The following is a 25300-nucleotide window of genomic DNA, read 5'->3' on the forward strand; positions in this document are numbered from 1 at the left end:
AAGGGGGCAGTGTATTATATGTAAAGTTTATTTAAAAACCAAATTTAAAATGATGAGGAATCCAGTCTGAGCTCTCCCACTATGTGTTCTTGTAAAAAGAACTTAATCTCTCTACATTTCTTTTCTATCAGGAAAATGGAGACATAAGTAATTTATGTACTTCATTCAGTCTTTATTGTGAAAATACAAATTAAATAATTTATTTTGAAATGCCTTTGAAAAAGTATAAAGTCATATACAAATGTTAGGTGGGGGCAGTACTCCATAAACTCCTCTTCAGGGAAGAGAGTCAAGAACTGTGATGACCAATGTATGAGTTTATTGGCAAGTCGTCCTTTAGCTTTGTGTACCATGGTCTGTAGCAGTTCCACTCTCTGGCCATCAGTAAGATGAGAGGCTTAAAGTAGATCAGAAATAGAGAACTGTAGTTTCAGAGACTGTCTAAAACCTTTCAGATTTCTTTTAGCCTGTACAGTATAAGCCTGTCCAGTGTTAATTTAAAATATGACTTCTTGCCAGTGTTTAAATCTGGCAATTTCACATAAAATTTGGGTTTCCAGCTTATGTTTAAAAATTAGCAGATCTGAAGGGGGAAGCCTAGTAAACATAATGTTCTTCATGTAATTGTAGATTAATGATACCAAAATAAATAAATAAATAAACAAACAAATAAATAAAAGAAGTGACTGGTGGTTACCATTGGGGAGGGGTTGGGGTGGGTGGGTGTAGAGAGTGAAGGAGATAAAAGGTATTATTCTCAATCATAAGTTGGTCATAGGGATGGTAGTAAAAAAAAAAAGAAAAAAAAATTAGCAGATCTGACAAAACTGGGTTCATTATTTCTAGGTGGCAACAATTACCAGGACTTGTGTGGTAGCTGTTCTTTACGTGGGCCATGCACTTTAGTTTACAATATTCTCCACCACTCTCTGTAGCCTTTTCTACATTCTGTAGTAATATTAAGAGGAAAGTTAATTCACTTTTGAGAACCTACTATGTGTTAGGCACTATTCTAGGGCCTAAAGATACAGAGGGGAACCAAAGACAAAATCTGTAATTCTCAGAGTGAGAATCCATCCAGATCTTTGATAACTAGGCCAAGAATGTTAGACCAAGGATGCTATATATATTTATATATTTTAGGGAAAGTGGGAGAAAGCATATTTCTTTGCAGAAATAGAAAAATATTCCTACATATTTAAGAGCAAAAGTTGTGCCTATGGAAAAATTATCCTGCCTATCATTTCTTTACCATAATGGATTGGATCCTTTTCCCCTTTGTGATTATGTAAATTTATGAACTTCCCCCAAAAATGGATTCCAATAAATTCATAGAGATTATCTTAGCATTTCAAAAAAATGCCAGTAGGCAGAGCGACTGGCAAAGGCTCTAATGAATGTTAGCTTGTCTTTTTACCTCTGTCCAAACCACCCCTACCTCAGCTTTAGATTTTTCCATTTAATCAAGACCATAGACTGCAACTTGATATGAAAATGACATATTTGCTAGACAGTCTTATAGTTGCCTTCTGTAATTGCCTGAACCCTAGTGAGCTGTGGCTGAGAATCTTATTAGCCTGATATGTGTGGTGGACATGCTGGGGGAGTATCTTCAGTGGTGCCATCTCCCTTCTCTTTTCTACCTAGTAATTTACATCTCCATTTGGTCCACTGTACAGTGATAGTGACCAACATTGTTGAGCTGACAAATCTCAGGCTTCAATTTTGATCTCATGATCAAGGAGCCCTGATTTAAATGCTTCTCACCTGCAAATAAGCCCTTTTGTGGGTATAGATGCTTAATAACATGGTTCCATCTGTTAGGCATAGTGGGTTATTTCTTTGCTGTTAGATTTGTGATGGTCATAAGCTTTGAGAATCTGGGCTGGCTCTTCATAACCAGTTGTGCTTGCATCTGATACATTTCAGTTCTGGCTGGAAAGTTCTTAACTTTTCTAGCAAAGAAAACTACACTGCTCCCATCTGGTGGCAGTTACTGCTACATTGTCATCCTCCTTCTGGAAGGACTGCCTTGTCCTTTAGTATAGGAAACAGCCATTCCCAACTTTTGTTTTGCAGTTCTATCAGTGTCTCCTTATTATCTAACGGAGTATTGCACAGTTTTTCTTGAAGATGAATGAAGTAGGTTGAATATTTTTTGGATAATCAGGAGAGTGACATCATTCCAGGTTCTGCTCATAACTAGACATGGGACTGCTAAGCCTCACTCAGGTCCTCCACCCATAAAGCAAACTGCTTGGACTAATGCTTTCTAGGAGCACCATTAATACAGTCAGTAGTTCTGTAATTTTTTAAAAAAATTCAAATTATCTATAAAATGAATATTTAAATTGTTCACAAAACAATTATGAATATACATAGAAATTGTATAGTTTATATTATCATCTCCAATTCTAATTGATAATAAAACACATCATGACTTTACTAACTCTTGGGGGGGAAAGGAAGATAAATACCTCTGCATTAAATGTACATATTTGTTATTAAAAAATTCTAATATCCTAAAAATTAAAATGTAAAAAATATGCATCTTAGAATTGAGGAGTCTTTTTGTGTGATAAGATCTCTATTTGTCTATGTACACTAGGGTTTTCAACACATTTTTTTAGTATGCACTAAAAATGCTAAAATTAAATTGACAATTAAGCAGTATAAGTGGACTTCAAAGTATGATAAGAAAATGGAAAGTGTTCCAAAGGTACAACTATTAGAAAGGTAACAGTTGAAATTAAAGACTGTGTGGTAAATTTTAGTGTTTATCTGAATACTGAAGATGAATATTTTAATAGGCAATATACAAACATGCAATCTCTGGTAAGTCATTGTCAAAATATACATTTGGAACATTTGAGCACATCACAAAATTTTTAACACTGAATTCTGTGTGTATTTTGTGAAAACATGCTACAGAGTTTTGTGATAAAGGCTCTTTGATTGCAAGGAACAGAAACTACTCAAACTGACTTGAAAAAGAAAAAATATTGTAAAAGTACAACTGGAAAAGCCATGAACATCACCAGACAGTCCTGAAGTGCTGCTGGGCCTCAGAGGATTTAGAGTGGAACTGCTCAGGACTGAAGTCTTGTATTTCAGGCCGAGATCTCTAGAATCACTGCTTACTGCTCTTGATCAATTTGGCATGTGGCTACTACCCCCAACAGTCCACCACAACCGCAGCTCAAGTTACTGAACTGATGACATCCCTCTGTGTTCACCTCCATCCAGTTAGTGATCACCTCTGTGCAAAGAACAGCCTAGTGATTTTTTTTGTTACCCAGGATCAGTGTACAGTATAGTTCAAGCTAAATTATGAAGGTGTATGAGCTGACAAATGCACTAGGTGTCTAATGTAACTGCTGTTTATCCCAAAGCCTTCAACTGAATAGGTTCTCTGTACCTTATCTATGCAGGACCCCTAGTAACATTGTCACTGACCACCTCAAACACTGTGTGTCAAGGAAGTGAAGTCAAGATTAGCAGTTCCATGAATTTGTGGAACACTAAAGTATAACCAATTCAGAGCATTTAAGAATTTCTGTTAGAGTTATAACAATTTCTTTTAATGAACTGTGCATTGTCTTTTAGTGAAAGCTTAGTGTGGACAATAAAAATTCTGCCCATTAAACAAGTCATACTTGCCTAGTGTCTGCTGTGTAGAATACCACCTTCACACCTCTGTTTTGTGTCTTCTCAGCAGCCCACGAGGTAGGGAAGGTAGGAGGAGTCAAGGTTTACTGTTAGATTTGAGTTGGGGTATAGGGTGAGGAGGGATAAGAAAGGACAAGAAGGATATTCTTGAAATTAATTGACAACTGTTATTATAACAATTACTGACATAATGTCTAAACCTTGTTGGTTAAGTGCTGGACTTTTTTTTTTTTAATCCTTGGTTGAATCTATCTAAACTCTTTGAGCCTCTGTTTTCTTCAGCTAGTAATTATTGTCTTAAAAGGAATTGTAGTAAGGTTCCCTCACAAGATTGTAGTGAGAATTAAACAAGAGCTTAAGTACCTAGGACAGTAGTTGGAACATAGTTGGTTCTTTTTTCCTTCATCTTTTTGTTCATCTGTTTATTTGTAGATTCTTCAGAAGATAATTATTATTCTTCCTTCTTCCTGACATATGTGTTTAGGAACAATTTTTCTGACTCTTGCCAACTAATCCCACAGTAATATATCTGAGTTCTATAAATCTAGAATGCCTTCTAGGCCAGGCCAGTTTTACGACTAGCTGATGATGGCATCAGTGCCATTAACAGTGACAGCAGCAACCTGTAGCCACCATGGTCATCTGACTTTTTGAACATGACTCAAAAGAGCTTATATGTTTGTTTTTTTCATAGGTGGATTTGCTATCGTCTTTCTGGTGAGGACGAGCAATGGAATGAAATGTGCCTTGAAACGCATGTTTGTCAACAATGAGCATGATCTCCAGGTGTGCAAGAGAGAAATCCAGATAATGGTAAGGCTGCACCCTCAGACTTGGGACTGCTTGTTTAAAGTGCACCCTGTCATAAGAAAGGCAAGCAGGGCTTGTTCCCTTCCCTGAGATGGCAGAGAACTTGGCATAAGGTGAGAGTGAAGAGTCATGGGTGTAGGTTGTTGCTCCAGTTTTGGTCATCCTTAGCTGGAGGGTTGAAGAGAATAGAGCATATTGAGAACTGATCAATTTTTTTGGTCAGAGAAATAGTTTTGGGCATTGGGAAAAGCTTATTTTAAATAATTGGGTTCCTAGAATTAATTATAGGGCTTAATCTGGAAACTGTAACTCTCCCATGAGCCTCTTCTAGTCTTATATCAGTTTCCAATCCTGGTTTTCCACCCTCTTGAACTTGGCAGTATTCCATGAATATATCCTTCTGTGCCTTTATATTTTGTACTTGTGGTTCTTTCCACCTGGAATGATTTTCCCTTTTTTAGGCTTAGAAACCTCTTACTCTACATACTCTATGATTCCATTTATAAAGTCCAAGAACAGACTAAAGTGATCTATGGTAATAGAGATCAGAAAGTAGTTATCTAGGTATGGGAAATTGGCTAGAAAGAGGAGTGTGGGCACTTTCTGGGCCATGGAAATTCTATCTTGTTTTGGGTAGTGAATACACAGGGCAATGTGATTGTCAGAACACCATTGAACACCTTACAATCTCTGTATTTTATTAGATGTTAATTATACTTCACATCTTCAAAACTTAGTTTTCACAATTCAGATTCATATTATGTTTAAAGAAAGGATCCTAATCTGTTAGAGGTATATGCTGAAATATTTATGGATGAAATAATATGTCTTAAGGGGTGGATTTAGAAGAGAAACAAGGTGGCAATGAGTTAATTGGCAAAGAGAAACAAGATTGGCAATGAGAAACAAGATTGGCATGAGGGATGTGTATATGAGAGCTTGTTAGAGTACTGTCTCATTTCTATGTGAAATTCTATATAAGGAAAATGTAAACAGTATTTTGTTTCCACAGTACTTTTATTTTTGGCAATTATATTGCCTATCTTGTTACTTTATAAGTAATTCTGCCATCAGAAAGTAAGTTATTTAAAATCAGAAACTACATTCCAGCACACTGCTTGACATAGAGTAAATAACTTGGCAAACTTAATGAAGTTTACTAAAAAACATTGAATGAAATGAATATATGAAAAATGGTAATAGCAGATGCATATGTTCACCTGCAGATGATTATTCCTTTTTGTCATAGATTTTAATGCTTTTTATAAAGAGCAAAACGAGGCCCAAAATGTGGGTGAAGGTGGCATTGTAGGGATTCTACCAGGCTTTGTTTGTCCCTGCCCACTCCTTGTTGGGTGGCCCTTTCACTGGCTATTAGAGTAACTAGTTGTACTGTAGTTGGGCTACTGAAAGAAGAACTCAAGACTTTAGAGAGCCTGGTTCTACTTTGGATCCAAAAAGCTGAAACAGTTTAGAAAGGAACTGTTGGTAGAAATAAGGATTGCTGTCATTACTGCAAAACAAACAAAAAAATTCCAAAGCTCATAGACATCAAGGCCATGTGGATCTGTCCACACGGCACCAGTGTCCTCCTACCCCCCTGCCATACAGCTCCAAGTGACTGTGCAAATCTCCCCACATCCACCCAGTGGGTTTTCTGGCTGCTGCTCATTATTCCTCCTCCACGAGCGTCTTCCCAGCTCAGTTCTCAAGCACTCTGGTTCCTGTCTTTGCTTCTGCTGTTTCCTCTGCCTGGAATGCACTTCTCATTCATTGTCTAGTGTCAAAAAAGTAATCCCATTGTTTAACTTATCTCCCACTCATTCAGAAACATGTTTGAGGGCTGACTTTGTGCTAGGCAGGCTTGGAGCAGAGGAACTAAGAAGACCCATTCCCCTTAGGAGCTCACAAATTAATGGACCTGATTAGGAATTAAATTACTCAGGTTCAAGTTCTGGCCTAGCCATGTATTAACCGGTAGAGTTTTTGTTTTCTTTTTAATTTAGTTTATATGTTTTTCAAAACTTAAATACTCAAACAGGTGAACTAAAAGCTTGTTATAAAAAAATTTAGCCAATTCCCTGAGGGTCCCTCTTATGCCATTTCAGGCCCCAGAGGCAACCACTTTTAGTTGATTCATTTGGTATATTTTTAAATAACAGCAGATATTGATAGTTCCTGATTTTCCTCCATTTTTGTCATGATGTACTATGGAAAGTAACCATTTAGCTCTCTTTCATCCTCTGTACACCCTTCTCCCCCAAAACTTGTAATATTCTCATTTCCCATTCTTCTAAAATAGCTGTAATATAACGCGAGTTGTGTTTGTATTAGTTTTTACATTAGTATGTAAGAAAACACTGTCTCTCCTAGTGGACTATGATTACTATTCCTTTCCTGTATAATTCTGTTTTCACTAAAATCAATAGTAGTCTTTTTTCAGTCTTAGTTTTCTGTGTACTTTTCAGCAGTATAACCCCAAACTCTCCCTATGTTGTAGAAATCATTTAAAAAATAGTTTTAAATGGATTTGTGTATTCTGTCCATTTTATCTTCAGACTTGATGTACTCTGTGTTGGTTGCTGTCTGGGCCTTGTTTACAGCCCTGCCTTGGAATTTCCTGTGCTTTCTCTTTGCACCTTTTTTGTTGCTGTTAGATTTTTCTGGCTCCTCTTTTTGCCTTACTTGTTCATTTTGATAGAACTTACCCTCTAGGAACTTCCTGGTGCTTGGTAGGTAAATTTTGAGACCTAGCAGGTCTGAAAGTGTCTCTATTTTATGCTCTACTAGCTTGTGTATAAAATTCAGTCATAGTGAATTTTTATGTAGACTGTGAGACTTAGGTTGAGCTTCTTTTTGTTTTTTGGCCTATGGATATTCATCTGCTCCAGCATTTTGTTTGGAAATAGTTTCATTCAGATACTTGAAAGCATTGCTGAACTGTATTTTAGCTTTCATTGTTGTTCTTGGAAAGTTCAGAGGCATTCTAATACTAGTCTTTTGGATGTGACCTGTTTTTTTCTCCTCAGAAATTTATCAACTTTCCCTTTATTTACAGTTGTAAGTCTGGGGAGAAGAAATCCTGGGGCAAAATCCCTCTAAAGACCAAAATCATTCAAAGGGAAAAATAAAGTTTAAAACCCATTTATTGCTTACAATCTGCAGTCCAGCGCCCTCTCTCTCCCCTGCTCCGGAAGAAGCAAGCAAGCAAGCCCCTCCCCTTAACCTCTCAGGTTCAGACACGCCCTTGGTTGCCCAGGTAATTACCCATTGACATGGAGATGAACTTCTCTCCACCCCTGAGGATATGCAAATACACCAAAGTCAGGCGAGATATTCTGGAAATGTTACAATTTTACCCACAACAGTCTTCTGAAATACTTTGATGGTATACCTTTCTGTGTGCACTTATTATTTGTTAATAAATGGTGTTCTGATGTAATTTGGAGACTCATATCCCTGCATTGTATAGAGTTTTAGTTTTCTCATTTGTTGATTTCATTTTCTGTCTTCTCTGTCTGACATTGCTATATTTGGGTTTTGGCTCTGCTAAAATGATTTTTTCCCCCTCCCTTTTGCATTTCATTTTGCCTTTTCCTTCCACATCCCAGCAGATTTCCTCAGCTTTATATTTTAACTGTCCTGTTGGATTCTTTATTTATCAGGCTTTTTAATTTCTAAGACCTTCTTGTTTGGTTGGTTGGTTTGGTTTTTAATTTAGATGAAGCGCAGTTTATCAGTTTTTCCTTTTATGGATCGTGTTTTGGGTTTTTGCCTACCCTTCAATTTTGAAGATTTTCTATTTTTTTCCTGAAAGTTTTATAGCTTTATATTTAAGTGTGATCCATTTTGAGTGAATTTTTATGTATGGTGTGAGACTTAGGTTGAGCTTCTTTTTGTTTTTGGCCTATGGATATCCATTTGCTCCAGCACCTTTTGTTGAAAAGGCCATCTTTCCTCCATTGAATATTTGTCAAAAAATCAGTTGGGCGTATTTAGGAGGGTCCATTTCCAAACCCTTCTCTATTCTTCTCTTATTCTCCCAAAATTGTTTTAACTCTTATAGTTCTTTTGCCTTTTCATATAAATTTTAGAATAATGTTATCTATATCTACAGAATGTCTTGCTGGAATTTGATCATAATTTCATTATACCTGTATATCAATTTGGGGAGAATAAACATCTTTTCTTTGTTTAGTCTTCCAATACATGAACATAGCATTTCTCTCCACTTATTTACATCTTTGGTTTCCTTAATCAGGATTATATAGTTTTCAATATGTGGACCTTGTACATGTTCTTAGGTTTACACCTAGGTTTGTGTTTTGAATGATTATCATATTGGATTTTTTATTTTGATGTCCATGTATTTATTGCTAGTATGTAGAAAACCAACTGATTTTTCTATGTTTATCATTTTTCTTATAACCTTGCTGAATTTGCTTACTTGTTTTGGGAATTTTTTTCTAGATTCCTTAGGATTTTCTATATGGATCATCATGTCATCTGCCAGTAGGGGCAGTTTTATTTCTTCCTTTCTGATCTATGTCCTTTTAATTTCCTTTTTTCCAGCCTTATTGCACTGGCTAGACCTTGCATTATAGTGAGTTGACATCCTTCCTTTGTTTTCAACCTTAGGAGGAAAAGTCTTTCACCATTAATTGTAAGATATTCAAAATAGTCAAGAAGTCAAAGCAACCTAAATGTCTATTGATGGATGAATGGCTAAAGAAAATGTGGTATTTTGAATATTATTACAGTGAACATGGGTGTGAAAATATCTCTTTGAGATTCTGTTTTTAATTATTTTGGCTATATACCAAGAGGTAGGATTCTGGGTAATATAGTAATTCTATGTTTAAATTTTTAATGAATTTCCACACTATTTTCCATAGTGGCTGTGTCATTTTACATTCCCATCAACAGTACACAAGGGTTCCAATATTTCCACATCCTCACTGGCACTTGTTATTTTCTGTGTGTGTTTTTTTTTAAAGGAGGCCATCATAACTGCTGTGAGGTGATATCTCCTTGTGGTTTTGATTTGCATTTCCCTGATGCTTGGTGATGTTGAGCATCTTTTCATAAAATTGTTTTTCCTATTTAGGTAGCATGTCCTTTTTCTCTGACTGCTCTCATTATTTTTTGTTTGTCTTTATTTTCAGATGTTTGGTTATGATGATGTGTCTTGGTGTGACTTCACTTCTTTGGGTTTATCCTGTTTTGGGTTTGCTCAGCTGGTTGAGTTTGTAGTTTTATGTTTCTCCTCAGATTTGGGGAGTTTTCAGTCATTATTTCCTCTAAGTACTTTTTCAGTCCCTCTGGATATCTCTGATCATACAAAGTTAGATCTCTTATAGTTCTCCAGTACCCTGAGGTTCTGTTATTTGTTCTTATTGTCTAATAGACCTTATTTTTTGAGCCATTTTTAGATTTGCAGAAAAATTGAGATGATAGTGCAGAGAGTTCCATATAACCCATATCCAGTTTTTCCTATTCTTAACATCTTCTGTTAGTATGGTACATTTGCCACAATTAATGAACCAGTATTAAGACATTATTATTAACTAATGTCCATAGTTTATTCATATTTCCTTTGTTCTTACATAATATATTTTTCTGTTCCAGCAACCCATGTGCAATACTATGTTACAGTTAATTTTTGTTTCCTTAGGCTCTTTTTGGCTGTAACAGTGTCTCGGACTTTCCTTGTTTTCGAGTAATTCTAACAGTTTTATGGAGTACTAGTCAAGTATTTTGTTGGATGACCTCTGTTGGAATTTGATTTTTTTTCTCATGATTAGGCTGGAGTTACCATTTTGAGGAAAACCATAGAGCTAAAGTGCCATTTTTAATCACATGATATCATGGGATAAGTTAATATTATACTGTTGATACTGACTTTGATCACCTGATTGAGGTAGCATTTGTCAGGTTTCACCACTGTAAAATTACTCTTTTTTCCCCCTATTCTCTACTCTGCTCCTTTCAAGAAAGTCACTATGTGCAGTCCATACATTAAGTAGTAGAGATTTATGGTTCCCCTCCTTGAGGGTGGATTTTCTACATAAATTATTTGGAATTCTCCTGCAAAAGAGATTTGCCCTTTCTCCTCCATTTATTTGTTTATTTAATCATTTGTATCAGTGTGGACTTGTGCATATTTATTTTGTTCTTTTTCAATGTTTGCTATTTTTTGTTCATATTGGATTACTCCTATTGTTCTATCTTTCAGTTCATTGATTCTTTACTCTGTCCCTTCCTTTCTGCTGTTGAGTTCATCCACCATGCCTTTTGCTCTGGTTATTTTTTTTTTAGTTCTAAAGTTTCCATATGTTTCTTTGATGATAATTCCTATTTCTTTGCAGGGGCTTTCTATTTGTTTATTTGTTTCAAGCATGTTTTTAATTGCTGGTTTAAGCATATTTTTTTGTAATGAGTTCTTTAAAATCATAGCTTAATAATTCTATTATCTCTGTCATTCCAATATTGGAGTCTACTGATTTTTTTTTTTTCATTTAGTTTGAGATCTTCCTAGCTCTTGGTATGCCAAACAATTATTGACATTTTCATATTATAAGACCCTGAATCTTACATAAACCTTCTGTTTCAACTGATTTCCCATCTGGCAGGGAATTAATGAGAGTTGGGGAGGTGCCTTTGTTACTCTTAGATAGGGGTAGAAGTTCAGGTTTTCCACTGGGCCTCTGTTAATACATCAGGTGGTGCTCCTTGCCTTATTTATACTGAAATAGGGTGGAAGTTCTAGTTCCCCATTAGGCTTCTACTGATCCTTCTCTGGCTGGAAGTGGTTGTAAATGTCCTGACTTTCCACTTGCCTCCTCTGACACCAGTACAGTGGGGAGAAGGAGGAGCACCTTCTTACTATCTCTAGGGGTGAAGGTCTTTACTCAGCCTTCTCTACCACCACCCACCCCAATGGGTGGGTTGGGCGATTTGTTGCAGGCTTTTAAGGACAGAAATCTCGGCTTTCCACTTGGCCTTTGCTGGCCTGGCTAGGGGAAGGACTGCAGTTTTTTCTGTGGTTTTAGCTGGAGTTGAGTGGTTAGTGTCTGTGAGTTTCTTTCTCTCTAGGGTGCCCTTTTCTTGTGTTTGGCTAGAGAGAGAGCAGGTTTTCATGGGGGTTTTTTTTGGTATGAGCCCATTGGTGTTTTCAGCTGGCCTGCTTCTTCAATTTCTAGCCTGGGATTTAAAAAAAATCTGGGAGTAAAAAGAAAATCCAGGCAACTCACCACCATGTTGTACCTTGGGTCTCAGAGTTCCTACCCAGCCTGCCTTCTGTCCATATTCTGGACTCTTCTTATATTTATTTATAAAAAATAAATACTGTCCAAAATATTTAATTGTACTTAGCAGGAAGAATAGCGAAAAGTACATCTACTTCATCTTGCTGGAAGCAGAAATCTTCATTTTATGCTTTTTCAAAAACTTTGATATCATTTAGTAAGGCTTTGGAAGGAAGCAGAGACAAATGTATATATTCAACTTACTTTAAAAAAATTTTCCTACCATTTTTAATCAAAAGTCCTGTGTGATGTTTTTAACCACCCCTAAGATCAGACTTCTGTCAAATAGAGGCCGTATCCCCAGCCCTACCTCTCTCAGAGATCATAAGAATTGTGAAAGGAATTGGAAGATGTAATATGCTTTATAGCATGCTAAGGCTTGTTAGTAATCAAAGAAGCAGATTCTTCTCTGTACTTACAGTAGAGTAGGGATGTGCTTGTTGCACCCAGAGACATTAGGTTTTGGGAAATATGTACTGTTTGCCCGAGTCTGATATGAATCCGGGATGTGTGCTCTGTTGGAACCAAAGGGATTGTGGTTTCTGGTGGACAGTTGGAAGGTGGGTTTGGGACTTTAGATCCCTTTGCCTAAAGGCAGAAAAGATTAATTATCTTCAGACTTAAAGGGGAAAGAACTCAAACTCAAGATGTGTCAAGTGCTGTTCTGCTTTTACATCTCCTGGCCCAGCTGGATTACATCCGCAGTGAACCTGATAATGAGGACACTGAGCTGCCATCAGTGATGTTTAGACTTGCTCACAAGAGAAGAGAAATCAGAAGATTTGAGACAGGCAAATGTTTCCATATTCCAAAAAGGGAGGAAGGTAGATTGCACAGTATGGAGTTTTGGGGGTTGCCTAGGTATCTGGAACAGATTATTTAAAAAGATGCTTTGATAAAATTTTTTGTGTAAGAAAGGGTGTATGTGTGTGTGTGTGTGTGTGTACATGTATGTAATACATGTTGTTTGAATTTGCTTGAGAAAACAGGCAAATTGGAAGGATGAGAGAGAGAGAGGAAGAGGAGAAGGAGGAAGGACAAAAGTGTGGAAGGGAGAGAGAGGGAGAGAGAGGGTCACCCTGGGGGATGAGTACTGGAGTAGAAAATAATTTTCTACTGTTCTTTTGCTTTTTTAATGTTAATATATTACTCATTTAAAAATCAAATTAATCTTTAAACTGTTCTGTAGTCATTTGGATGAGTAAGCAGGGGGTCCCAAGAACCTTCAGCTTGAGTAAGAACAAGCCATGTCGTACCAACATCATATCCTCCTTTGGTAAGGTTTCTGGATGGAGAGCTCTGCAGAGTGCAGTAGGTCCAGTGTCTGTGGATTGTGTCTTTTGAGTAAGGACTCCCACCAGAGATAAGCAGGATGAAGAGTCTAGGCTGGATGCTAAGTGTAATAGCCACTGTTTATAATGGTTTCTGATCAATGATCTGATGAGTTAATCTGGAGAAAACTTTCTAAGAAAAAGTCCTGCAGCTTGCCTTTAGCTTTACGTTACTTTACATTTAACAAATAACTTGGTTAAAGAAATAGAAGACACACTTATCAATTATGTACCTTATATAAAGTTAGAAGATGTAACAACCACATTGGGTTGGGTGATAGAATCAGGATCTAGAATGATCCTTACAGATTGGAGCAATGGAGTGGTTTTAATGAGATGAAAGAACAAGATAGGATCATAGACATGGATTTTTATTTTATTTTAATCAACTTTACAAACACAGTTCTGGGAAGGCAGAAATTTAGAGCCCCATGAGTGGATAAAGGTAAGTATTTTAGTGGTCAATTAACTCGACATGAATGTATAATGTGGCTGCCAAAAGAAAAAAAAGTCATTTTTAGCTACATTAATAGAATTAATAGAAGGTGATAGTGCTGGTCTTCTCTGTATGAGTCAGACCAGGCCTGGAGTATTTCATTCATTTCCTGGGGCCATTGTTATAAAAAGGATATAGAAAAAGCAAAGTGTGACTGAAAAACATGTAAAGAATGTGGATATGTTTAACCTAGAGAAGAAAAAACTTAAGAGTCTAAAAAAACAATATTTCAGTTGTTTATTAAGTGAAAAAATAGATTTGTTCTTTTTGCTCTGAAGAGGAGCAAAAACAATCTAGAATCAGAAGGTAGAATTTTCCAGCTGGATATAAGGAAGAACTGATCAGCAGTGAGGGCTGTCTGCAGATAGACTGAGGGCCCAAGAAAATGAAATTACTCTAAGAAAACCACTTGTTGAAAAGGCTATAGCGAAGATTCACATATAGGCTGCCTGGATGCTATAAATCAGTAATATTCAAAGGATCTTGTTTTTTTTCCCCCTCCCTTGTATGTTGCCCCACAACATTGTTTTCCCCTAGCTTATCATATTTTCTTTGTAAATTGAGATAAAATTTACCCTTGTAAGTATAACTCAGTGATTTTTAGTATATTCACAAGGCTGTTCACCCATCACCACCTGTCTAATTTCATTAACATTTTTTTCATCATCATAAAAGGAAATCCCATACCTATTAGTAGTTACTCCTTATTCACCTTTAATCTAGTCCCTACCAACCATTAATCTACTTTCTGTTGCCTATTTTGGATTTCATATAAATGGAATCATATAATATGTGGCCTCTTGTGTCAGATTTCCTCCACTTAGCATAATGTTGTCAAGGTTCATCCATGTTGTAGTATTTATGAAAACTTAATCCTTTTTCGGGCTGCATAATACTCCATCATTTGTGTATGCCACATTTTGTTTGTACTGATGGACATTGTGTTGTCTCCACTTTTTAGCTATTTTGGCTTTATGGATGTTACAGACATTTGTGTACAAGTTTTTCTGTGGACATAATATTTCATTTCTCTTGGGTGCAAACATAGGGATAAAATTACTGAGTCATATGATAATTCCACTTTTTAGAAAATGTCAAATTGTGTTCCGTGGGAGCTGCACTGTTTTACATTTCTATCAGCAATGTATGAAGATTGCAGTTTGTTTGTTATTGTTTCTGTTTTTGCCAATGTTTGTTGTTGTTTCTGTTTTTAATTATAGCCATCCTAGTGGTTGTGAAGTGATATCTCACTGCGGTTTTGATTTACACTTTCCTAACGGTGGTGTTGAGCATCTTTTCATGAGCAATTTGTGTATGCTCTTTGGAGAAATGTCCATTCAGATCCTTTGCCAATTTTTACACTGCATTGTCTTTTTAATTGTTGAGTTTAAGAGTTCTATTTATAGCCTAGTTACTGGATCCTTGTCAGATGTATGATTTGCAGATATTTTTTCCATTTTTTGCAGTCTTCACTTTCTTGACAATGTCCTTTGATACACAAGTTTTTTATTTTGATAAAGTGAAGTCAATCTATTTTTTCTTTGATTGCTTGTGCTTCAGGTGTCATATCTAAGAACCATGTCCTAATCTAACATCATGAAGATTTGTGTGTGTTTTTTTCAGAAGTTTTAAGATCTTTGGTCCATTTTGAGTTAATTTTTGTAAATGGTATGAGGCAGGGATACAAATTCATTATCTTGCATATAGATATCCAGTTGTCCCAGTACCATTTCTTGGTAGGACTATTCTTTCCCCCATTGAATTGTCTTGGCACCCTTGTCAAAAATCGATTGACTACAGATGTATAGGTGCTACTAAGAGGATCTTGTGCCAGAATGTATATCAACAAACTGCTTCCCTCATGGGTTGTCTCGCTAGGAAAAGAAAGTCAGCTTAGTGATTTAATGGATTTATATCCTGGGCAAGCTCCTTACTTCCTTAAAGATAAGTACTTGGTAAGTTCACTAACCAGCTGGTACTATGGGCCACATTTTGAGTAGCAACTGCTCTAGATCTTTGCTACTTTAAGGTGCCATTGATCAGTAGCATCCAAGGCCCTCTCCCAGAGCTTACTGGATCAGAATCTGCTTTTAACAGGATCCATATACAAGCAGGATCCATCCACAAGTGATTCATATGCATATTAAGTTTTGAGCAGCACTGCTCTAGCATTAGACTCCAGATGACATTAAAGATCTATTCAGTAAGTACAGGATTAATTAATAAGGCTTGGGAAAGGGCGAGTAAATGTGAATTTAAGGAGAACAGTGTCTGGGACTTCTTACATAGCAGGAACCCACAAGGGGCCCACATACTTTGGCCTTTGAAAGAGCTCCAGGATAGCCCAGATTTCAGAGTGCTCATTTTCAGATGCGCTGGGCTTGATGGTTGTAGTTTGCCTGTGAAGGACTCCTTGAAGAGAGTTACAGAGGAAATTCAGAGGTGTAGAGAACAAAGGGGGAAGGAACAGTGGACTTCTACACAAATGTCTGTAACAAAACAGTAGAAGGCTGAAGACTTCTATAAAGCAACTTTGGGGGAAATGAACTAAATTCCAGGCCTTAGAATGGTTTTCCTTTGTCTTTAAGTTAAGAAGAAGTTGAGATTTGGTTAAAAGATCTGTGGAACTCCAAACCTAGGTATGTACATTCAATAAAAAGATTGCCTTTTCAGAAAAAAAAAAAAAATCTGTGGAACCATAGTGTGACCGCAGAAGGCAGCAGCACTAGTGCTGAGTCATAAATTCAGATAATATTGACTATTTGAACAGAGAGTCAAAGCAGGTAAATACACTTCTTTGGGAACTTCCTCTGCAAACGCAAGCTCTGTCAGCATCAGGAATTTGCAGGTGTCATGCTGACATTCCAAGGAAGGGTGGCCTGAGCAAATGATATACAGGGAAATTAGTTATGTACAATACTCACTTTTGCTGTTTTGAGGTGAGTGACATGTTATTGATCTGCTATTTGGAAGGCTGTCTTTTTTGTTTTCTTGAACATAAATGTAAAGCTTCTTAAAATGTGTTTAGGAATTGAGTCCTCACTTTTCTTATAAGGCCTTCAGATTCTTAACTAGGAATTCTCTGCTATAAGAGTTTTGAAGCTACAGATATAATACTCTTCTATGCTATAAGCATCTTTAATTTAGGACCCTAGATAAACTTGAAATTTGTGACAACTTATAGGATCTGGGTTGAAGGCCTGATTTTCAAATGGTAGTGTTTGTGTGTACTTATGCTAATGAAAAGTTTTTCAGCACTTCAAGCAGTTAAATATGAAAGTTAATAAGCTAACTACAAATCACTTTAAATATCTACTTAATAAAGCAGGTCTTCTAATAACGTGTTTGTCAGCATTTTAAAATCTTTTTTAATGTTAATTTTAAAGTAAAAATTAAAAAAACTAACATAATTCTTTATACTTACCACTGCTTAAGTTGTGTAAACTGATCTGATCTATAACTTCACATTCCTCACTTCCCTAAAAATCAAGTTTTGACTCATATTCCTCATACAGACTTCATTTTAATACTCCAAATAATAGTTGCAGCCAAGGACATCAAAGCATCTTCCCCACATCCTGCCTTTTGCTGGTAATTGAGATCCAGTATCTTGTGTGTTCCATCCCATACCTCTGTGTCCATTTCTGTTCTGTAAGCCCAGGGCTGTGCTTTTATCTAAAGCCAGGGGATGGATGGGTGTCCTCTGGCCTGTAGCTCCTGAGAGCTGGGCAGGAGCCGCTGCTAGACCCTAAATGTGAGTCCATTTTAATTTGCGCTAAGATTTTCTCTTAACCATTCCTACATTTCACAGCCATTCATACAGATCTCCATCAGTTACAAATTAGTGAGGTTTTACTTTAAAATCTTAGACACTGCTGTATCATGAAGTCATTGAAAGTAAGGGCCACAGTCTCCCTCCAAAAAAGGAGGGAGACCTGCTTGGACAAATCTCAGAAACTCTGCAGAAGACAAAATGAACAGGAATTTGGGCTTGAAACTGATCAGCAAAAGTCTTGGCAAGCTGTTCTAGGATGCCATCAGCAGATGTTAATTATCCAGTTTGGGTCCTCTGATAGCTCTTGACCTCCTCTTGGTTCTGCCAATGCTTTTCTTCCCCCTTCCAGATTCTTTATTATACCTCTTCGGGTGAGACAAACTCAGAGAAAACATTGCTGATTTTTTTTCAAACAGTTAAATGTAGACAAATCACTAATGTTAGAAACATTAGTCTTTCATTCCTCATATGAACATTTGGAGGACATGATCTCCTGCTTCATTTTGGTTTCAAAGAACTTCTCTTCAGTTCTTCCACTTCCAGGACTGTGTAAATAGAAATAGTTTTAGAAGAGTTGCGGATGAGACTGAAAAGCAGAGGAAAAAATAGTTCTCTAAAACATGAGTCCTGAATCACTTGTTTTGGAGAAACTGGAACTCTAGAGACTGCTTTTCTGCCTCATTATCACCCTTGTCTCCAAAGCAGTTGCTCTAAGCCATTTATTTCTCTCATCAAGCTTCTTTCTCATTCCCTTATACTTCAGAGATGATCTTGCACTCTACCAAAAATAGAACAAAATATCTGAACTCATTCAAATTCCCTTTTTCTCCAGCCTTAAACCAATATGCATATCCATCATCCATCCTTGTTTCCCTTCCTGCTTGACAGGAAGGAAATATCTTTCTGAAACCAGTCCCTTTAATAGTGCTCTCAATCCCAAACCCCTTTACTTACAGGACTTTGTTCCGTCAATTATCCTCATCCTCTCCCCTATTTTAAAGCTCTCTTCCCCAGCTCCTTCCACTCTGTCCTGTTCAGTTCTCTCCCATTCTAAAAATCCCCTCTCTCAATGCTGCTTCTCTTAAATAAAAACTGTTCTGAAAGAGTCATCTGTAGTGGCTGGCTCTACATGCTCAACTCCCACTTTTTGCAAGCCCTGTTCCGTTCTCTTGTCTATTCCTTCCTTTCTCTGAAACTGTTCCTGCATAGCTTTCCAGAAACTTCCCAACTGCCAATTCCAGTGGTTACATTTCTGTTTTTGTCTGCTTTTCTGAGGCAGGAGTCATTCTTAATAATCCCTCACTCAAAGGAAAGTTCTAATGACTTGTAACTTTGATGCTCAGGGTTCAGGTGTGTTCATTTGATACTAGGAAACTTCCTCTTGGTATATAATTGCAGACTGAAAGAGATTTTATCACTATAAACAGCTGAATCTTCAGTTAGTGTCATGGTAGTTACTGTTCCTGTGATCTAAACTGCCATGTTTGTATGCTGACTCATAGAACCACTTATTTTCCATTCCTCCCCCTGACTTTTTTAAAAACAAAATAGTGTATTATTAAAAATAGTTTAGAAATATCTTACCTTGTGTTTGTATAAAAATCCTATTATCCAGCTGCTCACTTTTTCTTTCTCCAACTTAGTTCTTGATGATCTTGGATTTTGAACATCATCATTACAAAGATTTGCCTCTGTTGATGTCAAAATAACTGTACCAAGGTGTGAGGAAACTTCCAGTGCCTAAATGAGTTCTGACAAATAGAAGGTGCTTGATAAATATTTGTTGAATAAGTGAATTCCACAATCAGCCTTGAGAGATCATATCAGTTCCAACCAGAGAGCTACACATGACCCATCTTATATCCCAGTTTAAAGACTTAATTATGAGTAAAATGTTTAGGTTGGATGCCATTGTAGTCCCCTCAGAATTTTGTGAAGCAGCTTTTTTTCCCCATTTATTTCCTAAAGAGATAAAAAGAGTATGAGCAACGCAGAAGTCAAGTTGAATTCACTTGTGTTCCTACAACCAGGAAAAACATCAGCTTCATGTTTTCTGAATTAAAAATTCATACATCTAAATAATTCACACCGTCTCATTCCTCTTAGCCCCTCTGCAGTGTTTCTGGAAATGAGAGTCTTTGCATCTGGTATACGTGGAACATTGATGTTGTGAGCAAGTAGGCACCCTGTGTGCATTTGGTTCTAGAATTCAGTTCATGAGAGTGCTATGGTTTAAGTGGGGGTATAAAATGCTATTGAAATTCTGGCCATGAACCTCAGAGACCACTGGAAACCTGCTCTTGACCCTACTCCTTAATCTTACCTCTCATCACTGTGTCATCTGTATACACTTAAAGAATCTGTTCCAATAGAACTGAATGGCTCATTCTGTCTCTTTTGGTGTCTGGAACTGATAATACATTCCTCAACTCTCTTTACAGAGAGACTTGTCGGGGCACAAGAACATTGTGGGTTACATTGACTCCAGTATCAACAATGTGAGTAGCGGTGATGTATGGGAAGTGCTCATTTTGATGGACTTCTGTAGGGGTGAGTATATGAGCCATACCTTAAGCTGTCATTCTTCTAGCACTTTGATTGTCAAGGGCATGGAGGTCATTTCAGTCAATGTGTACTGTACCCTGATGTATGTCATTCTGGTTTTAAAGATGGTAAAACTAAGAGGCTAAAAGATTCAGAGCCTGCTGTTACCTTTTGGTTATTCTTATAATGGCAATGATCAATGGCACAACTAATTCAAAGTGGTGGATAATACAAAACTTTTTTTATTAGGTTTAGGAAGGTTTGGTGCTCGGTGAATGAGAATGTATGAGACCAAGAATGGAAGTGTTCCTTGCAATGCTTTAAAACAAATGATGAAGGCACATAATAAAGACCCAAGTCCAGATGGACTAAAGAAACAATTCAGTGAAAGGCCTATACCCCTGAAAACTACAAGACACTCTTAAGAGAAATTAAAGATGACACTAACAAATGGAAACTCATCCCATGCTCTTGGCTAGGAAGAATTAATATTGTCAAAATGGCCATCCTGCCTAAAGCAATCTATAGATTCAATGCAATCCCTATCAAAATAACAACAGCATTCTTCAACGAACTGAAACAAATAGTTTTAAAATTCATATGGAACCACAAAAGACCCCAAATAGCCAAAGCAATCCTGAGAAGAAAGAATAAAGCAGGGAGGATCTCGCTTCCCAACTTCAAACTCTACTACAAAGCCACAGTAATCAAGACAATTTGGTACTGGCAGAAGAACAGACCCACAGACCAGTGGAACAGAATAGAGACTCCAGATATTAACCCAAACATATATGGTCAATTAATATATGATAAAGGAGCCATGGACATACAATGGGGATCAACAGCCTCTTCAACAGCTGGTGTTGGCAAAACTGGACAGCTACATGTAAGAGAATGAAACTGGATCATTGTCTAACCCCATACACAAAAGTAAATTCGAAATGGATCAAAGACCTGAACGTAAGTCATAAAACCATAAAACTCTTAGAAAAAATCATAGGCAAAAATCTCTTGGACATAAACATGAACAACTTCTTCATGAACTTATTTCCTCGGGCAAGAGAAACAAAAGCAAAAATGAACAAGTGGGACTATATCAAGCTGAAAAGCTTCTGTACAGCAAAGGACACCATCAGTAGAACAAAAAGGCATCCTACAGTATGGGAGAATATATTCATAAATGACAGATCCAATAAAAGGTTGACATCCAAAATATATAAAGAGCTCACGCACCTCAACAAACAAAAAGGAAATAATCCAATTAAAAAAATGGTCAGAGATGCTGAACAGACACTTCTCCAAAGAAGAAATTCAGATGGCCAACAGGCACATGAAAACATGCTCCACATCACTAAACATCAGAGAAATGCAAATTAAAACCACAATGAGATATCACCTCACACCAGTTAGGATGGCCACCATCCAAAAGACAAACAACAACAAATGTTGGTGAGGTTGTGGAGAAAGGGGAACCCTCCTACACTGCTGGTAGGAATGTAAATTAATTCATCCATTGTGGAAAGCAGTATGGAGGTTCCTCAAAAAGCTCAAAATAGAAATACCATTTGACCCAGGGATTCCACTCCTAGGAATTTACCCTAAGAATGCAGCAGCCCAGTTTGAAAAAGACAGATGCACCCCTATGTTTATCGCAGCACTATTTACAATAGCCAAGAGATGGAAGCAGCCTAAGTGTCCATCAGTAGATGAATGGATAAAGAAGATGTGGTACATGTACACAGTAGAATATTATTCAGCCATAAGAAGAAAACAAATCCTACCATTTGCAACAACATGGATGGAGCTAGAGGGTATTATGCTCAGTGAAATAAGCCAGGCAGAGAAAGACAAGTATCAAATGATTTCACTCATCTGTGGAGTATAAGAACAAAGAAAAAAACTGAAGGAGCAAAACAGCAGCAGACTCACAGAACCCAAAAATGGACTAACAGTTACCAAGGGAAAGGGACTGGGGAGGATAGGTGGGAAGGGAGGGATAAGGGGGAATTATGATTAGCATGTATAATGGGGGGGGCACAGGGAGGGCTGTACAATACAGAGAAGACAAGTAGTGACTCTATGGCATCTTACTACGGCTGATAGACAGAGATTGTAATGGGGTATGTGGGGGTGACTTGGTGATGGGGGGAGTTTAGTAAACATAATGTTCCTCATGCAATTGTAGATTAATGATACCAAAAAGAAAAAAAGTGAAAGAAACCAGCTTCCCCACTCCCACTCATGTATTCTCTTCTCCACTCATACCACCATCCTTGTATTAAGGAGTAAAATAATTCTTTTATCTAATGGAAGTGACCTTCTTCTCCTTGCTAGAGAGCTGTAATTGCCCATAGAGCAACATTCAGATGCTGTTGCCATTAACAGTAGAGTTAAATAGTTGAAAGCTTGGAGTTGTAAGCAGTATTTGTCTTGGGAAATCCAGACTTTAGCATGAATTTATTCAGAGTTGACAACATTTCATACAACCATTATTCAGAGGTTTGACTTTTTTGGCCTGAGCAGCTTCATACAAGCTTAGGCCACTGTCTCACTGTTTGGTGCCCTGTTTGTAATCACCCGTACTTCCAGTATTATTTTCCTTGCCTTTAAAGATGCTGCCCACAAATTAAATATGTTGCTAATCCCAAAAATGTGATGTTAATAATTTCATCCTTTACTGTAAAGACTGTGGAGCTGATTTTGTAAAATATTACCAAATTTGACCTTGACAGTTTGTTTCTTCCTTCCTGTTCCTCTTTGGACAGTCAGATGTTTAGAGATGAGGCAGTAGGAGCATCCAAAGGTCTGGATAATTTTGTGAGGTCATCAGCCTTTTGGTCGTGGAGGTTGTAAGTGTTGGCATAGCATTTCTGCAGACCAGGCAGCAAGTAGTGAAGCCAGAAAGACAAAGCTGTTCCTAAAGCACGGACCGTAAAGCTATCTTCTCCTTGCTCCTGGGGTCTATTGTGCAGTCAAGATAGGGCAAGTTGAACCTGTGGCCCCATCTCACACACAATGGGGACAGTATAGCCAGGCTGCTATAAGCAGGACCATATTGTCAGTTTTCTGCTAACCTTGCAGACATAATGAAAGCAGCTCATGTCTGGCATGCTTCATAAAATAAATGTTTTGACACATTAGAGGGCACTGGCTTGTAAGAGAACCAAATCCTGGGCTGGGAATCAAGACACCTGGGTTTTAGTCCTGGATCAGCCAATGATCTGCTCTGTTACCTTAGTCCAGATTATTCCTCTGTGGACAGCCATTCATTCTCTTGGGTAAGTGATAAATCTGAATGTTTATAACCTCTCTTTTGCTCTGCACCCCTCTCAGGAGGCCAGGTGGTCAACCTGATGAACCAGCGCCTGCAGACAGGTTTTACCGAAAATGAAGTACTCCAGATATTTTGTGACACATGTGAAGCTGTTGCCCGTCTGCATCAGTGCAAAACGCCCATCATCCACCGTGACTTGAAGGTAGCAGACCGCACTGTTTCATGATGTGCATTCATTCATACAGGGTATTTTCTATGTGCCCCAGGAATGGGGTAGATATAATGGGGATCGGAGAGAAGTCCAAGGCATCGTACCAAATTCTAAACTTACATTCTGCTTGCGGAGAGAATACAAAGGAAGAAAAGAAGTAACAATACAGTACAGATACTAATTTTTTTACTTAAGTAGCCTTCAGAAATTCCTTTATAATCATCAAATGCCTGAACACATATTGTTTCATTTTTTTCCTGAGGTACTCCAAAGTTCACTTTTCTGGGGTCATGAAGAGTAAGGTATTAGGTAGTTTGTCAACAAAGGAAAAGAAATTCTGCCATTTGCAGCAACATGGATGGAGCTAGAGGGTATTATGCTCAGTGAAATAAGTCAGGCGGAGAAAGACAAATACCAAATGATTTCACTCATTTGTGGAGTGTAACAACAAAGTGAAACAGAAGGAACAAAAGAGCAATAGACTCATAGACGCCAAGAAGGGACTAGTGGTTACGAAAGGAGAGGGGTTGGGGAGGAGGAGGTTGGAGGGAGAAGGGAATTAGGGGGCACTATAATTCAGTTACAATATAGGTAGGTCACTGGGATTGTAGCACAGCACGGAGAATATAATTAATGACTGTAGCATCTTACTATGTTGATAGGCAGTGACCACAGTAGGGGGTGAGATCTTGATAATAGGGGTGAATGTTGAACTACTGTCTTTTGTATGTGAAACTATCATTAAGATTGTATACCAATGATACTTCAGTAACAACAAAAAAGTAGTTTGTCCACAAAGATGCTTGGTCTTTAAAGTCTATTTCATATTTTGCAAAATCCATTAATTGATTATTTGAAAAATTTGTCCTACTAATTTCCATCACCTTTCACTGGGCCTTTCATATTTTAGTCACTTGACAATGTTCATTGAATGGAATTGGCACCTGGTTAGGATTCAGTGGCATTGGTGGAGTGCTGACTGTGTGCCATGTACTCTTAACTGGACCCTTTGTGTACACTGTCTCTTTGGAGGAAGATGTTCTTTACATTTTATAGTCTGGGAAACTCAGGAGCAGGGAGGTTAGTTACATGGGTTGACTAAGATTGTATAACTAGAAAGGAGCAGTATCAGAATTTGAATCCAGCTCTTCTGATTTCTAAATTACAATTTCCTTTCATTATACCTGTGTTTTGAGAAACAAGCTTTGTGGCTAAAAACTTTCATCAACATCCCCTAGTGTGCTTGTTAAATGCAAGCTACTGGGTTCCACTCTGAATCTGTTGGACTGTAATTTTTATGGTAATGTCAGGGAAACCCAGGAATTCATATGTTAATAAGCACCCCAGGTGGTTTTATATGTTCTAGAGTTTGAGGATCACTGCAGCATATGGCATTTCTGTTTTAAGAGTTTTATTTTTAGCCTTTTTTTTTTAATCGAGATGTAATTCACATACCATAAAATTCACCTCTAGTGTACAATTCGATGATTTCTGTATATGTACAGGGTTGTGCAACCATCACCACTATCTAATTCCAGAACATTTCATCATACCAAAAAGAACCCCTATATCCATTAGCATTCCCTCCTCATTCTCTCCTGGTGCCAGACCTGGGCAACAACTTACCTTTCTATTGCTTATTCTGGACATCTCATATAAATGGGACCATTCAAGACGTGACCTATTGTGTGTGACTTCTCACCACTACATAATGTTTTTAAGGTTCATCTATGTTGTAGCATATATCAATACTGAATTCCTTTTTGTGGCATAATATTCTGTTGTATGGATATACCGCATTTTGTTTATCCATTCATCAGTTGGTGGACATTTGAGTTGATTTTGTTTTGGCTGTTACGAATAAGGCTGCTGTGAACAACTGT

General features: G+C 37.4%; 1 protein-coding gene across 21 annotated transcripts in view; it reads left to right on the forward strand.

Annotated features, from left to right (window-relative positions):
• The window catches only part of AAK1 (AP2 associated kinase 1), a 170107-nt gene that overhangs the window by 62197 nt on the left and 82610 nt on the right, over positions 1-25300 (forward strand). For all 21 annotated transcript variants that reach the window (XM_057497114.1, XM_057497116.1, XM_057497110.1 and 18 more), the window contains 3 exons: positions 4364-4482; positions 19830-19938; positions 23266-23408. In XM_057497114.1, coding sequence (XP_057353097.1) covers positions 4364-4482; positions 19830-19938; positions 23266-23408 — 371 coding nt within the window. The remainder of the gene's footprint in view (positions 1-4363; positions 4483-19829; positions 19939-23265; positions 23409-25300) is intronic.

The sequence above is a fragment of the Manis pentadactyla genome, chromosome 2 (assembly GCF_030020395.1).
Source record: "Manis pentadactyla isolate mManPen7 chromosome 2, mManPen7.hap1, whole genome shotgun sequence".
NCBI lineage: Eukaryota > Metazoa > Chordata > Mammalia > Pholidota > Manidae > Manis > Manis pentadactyla.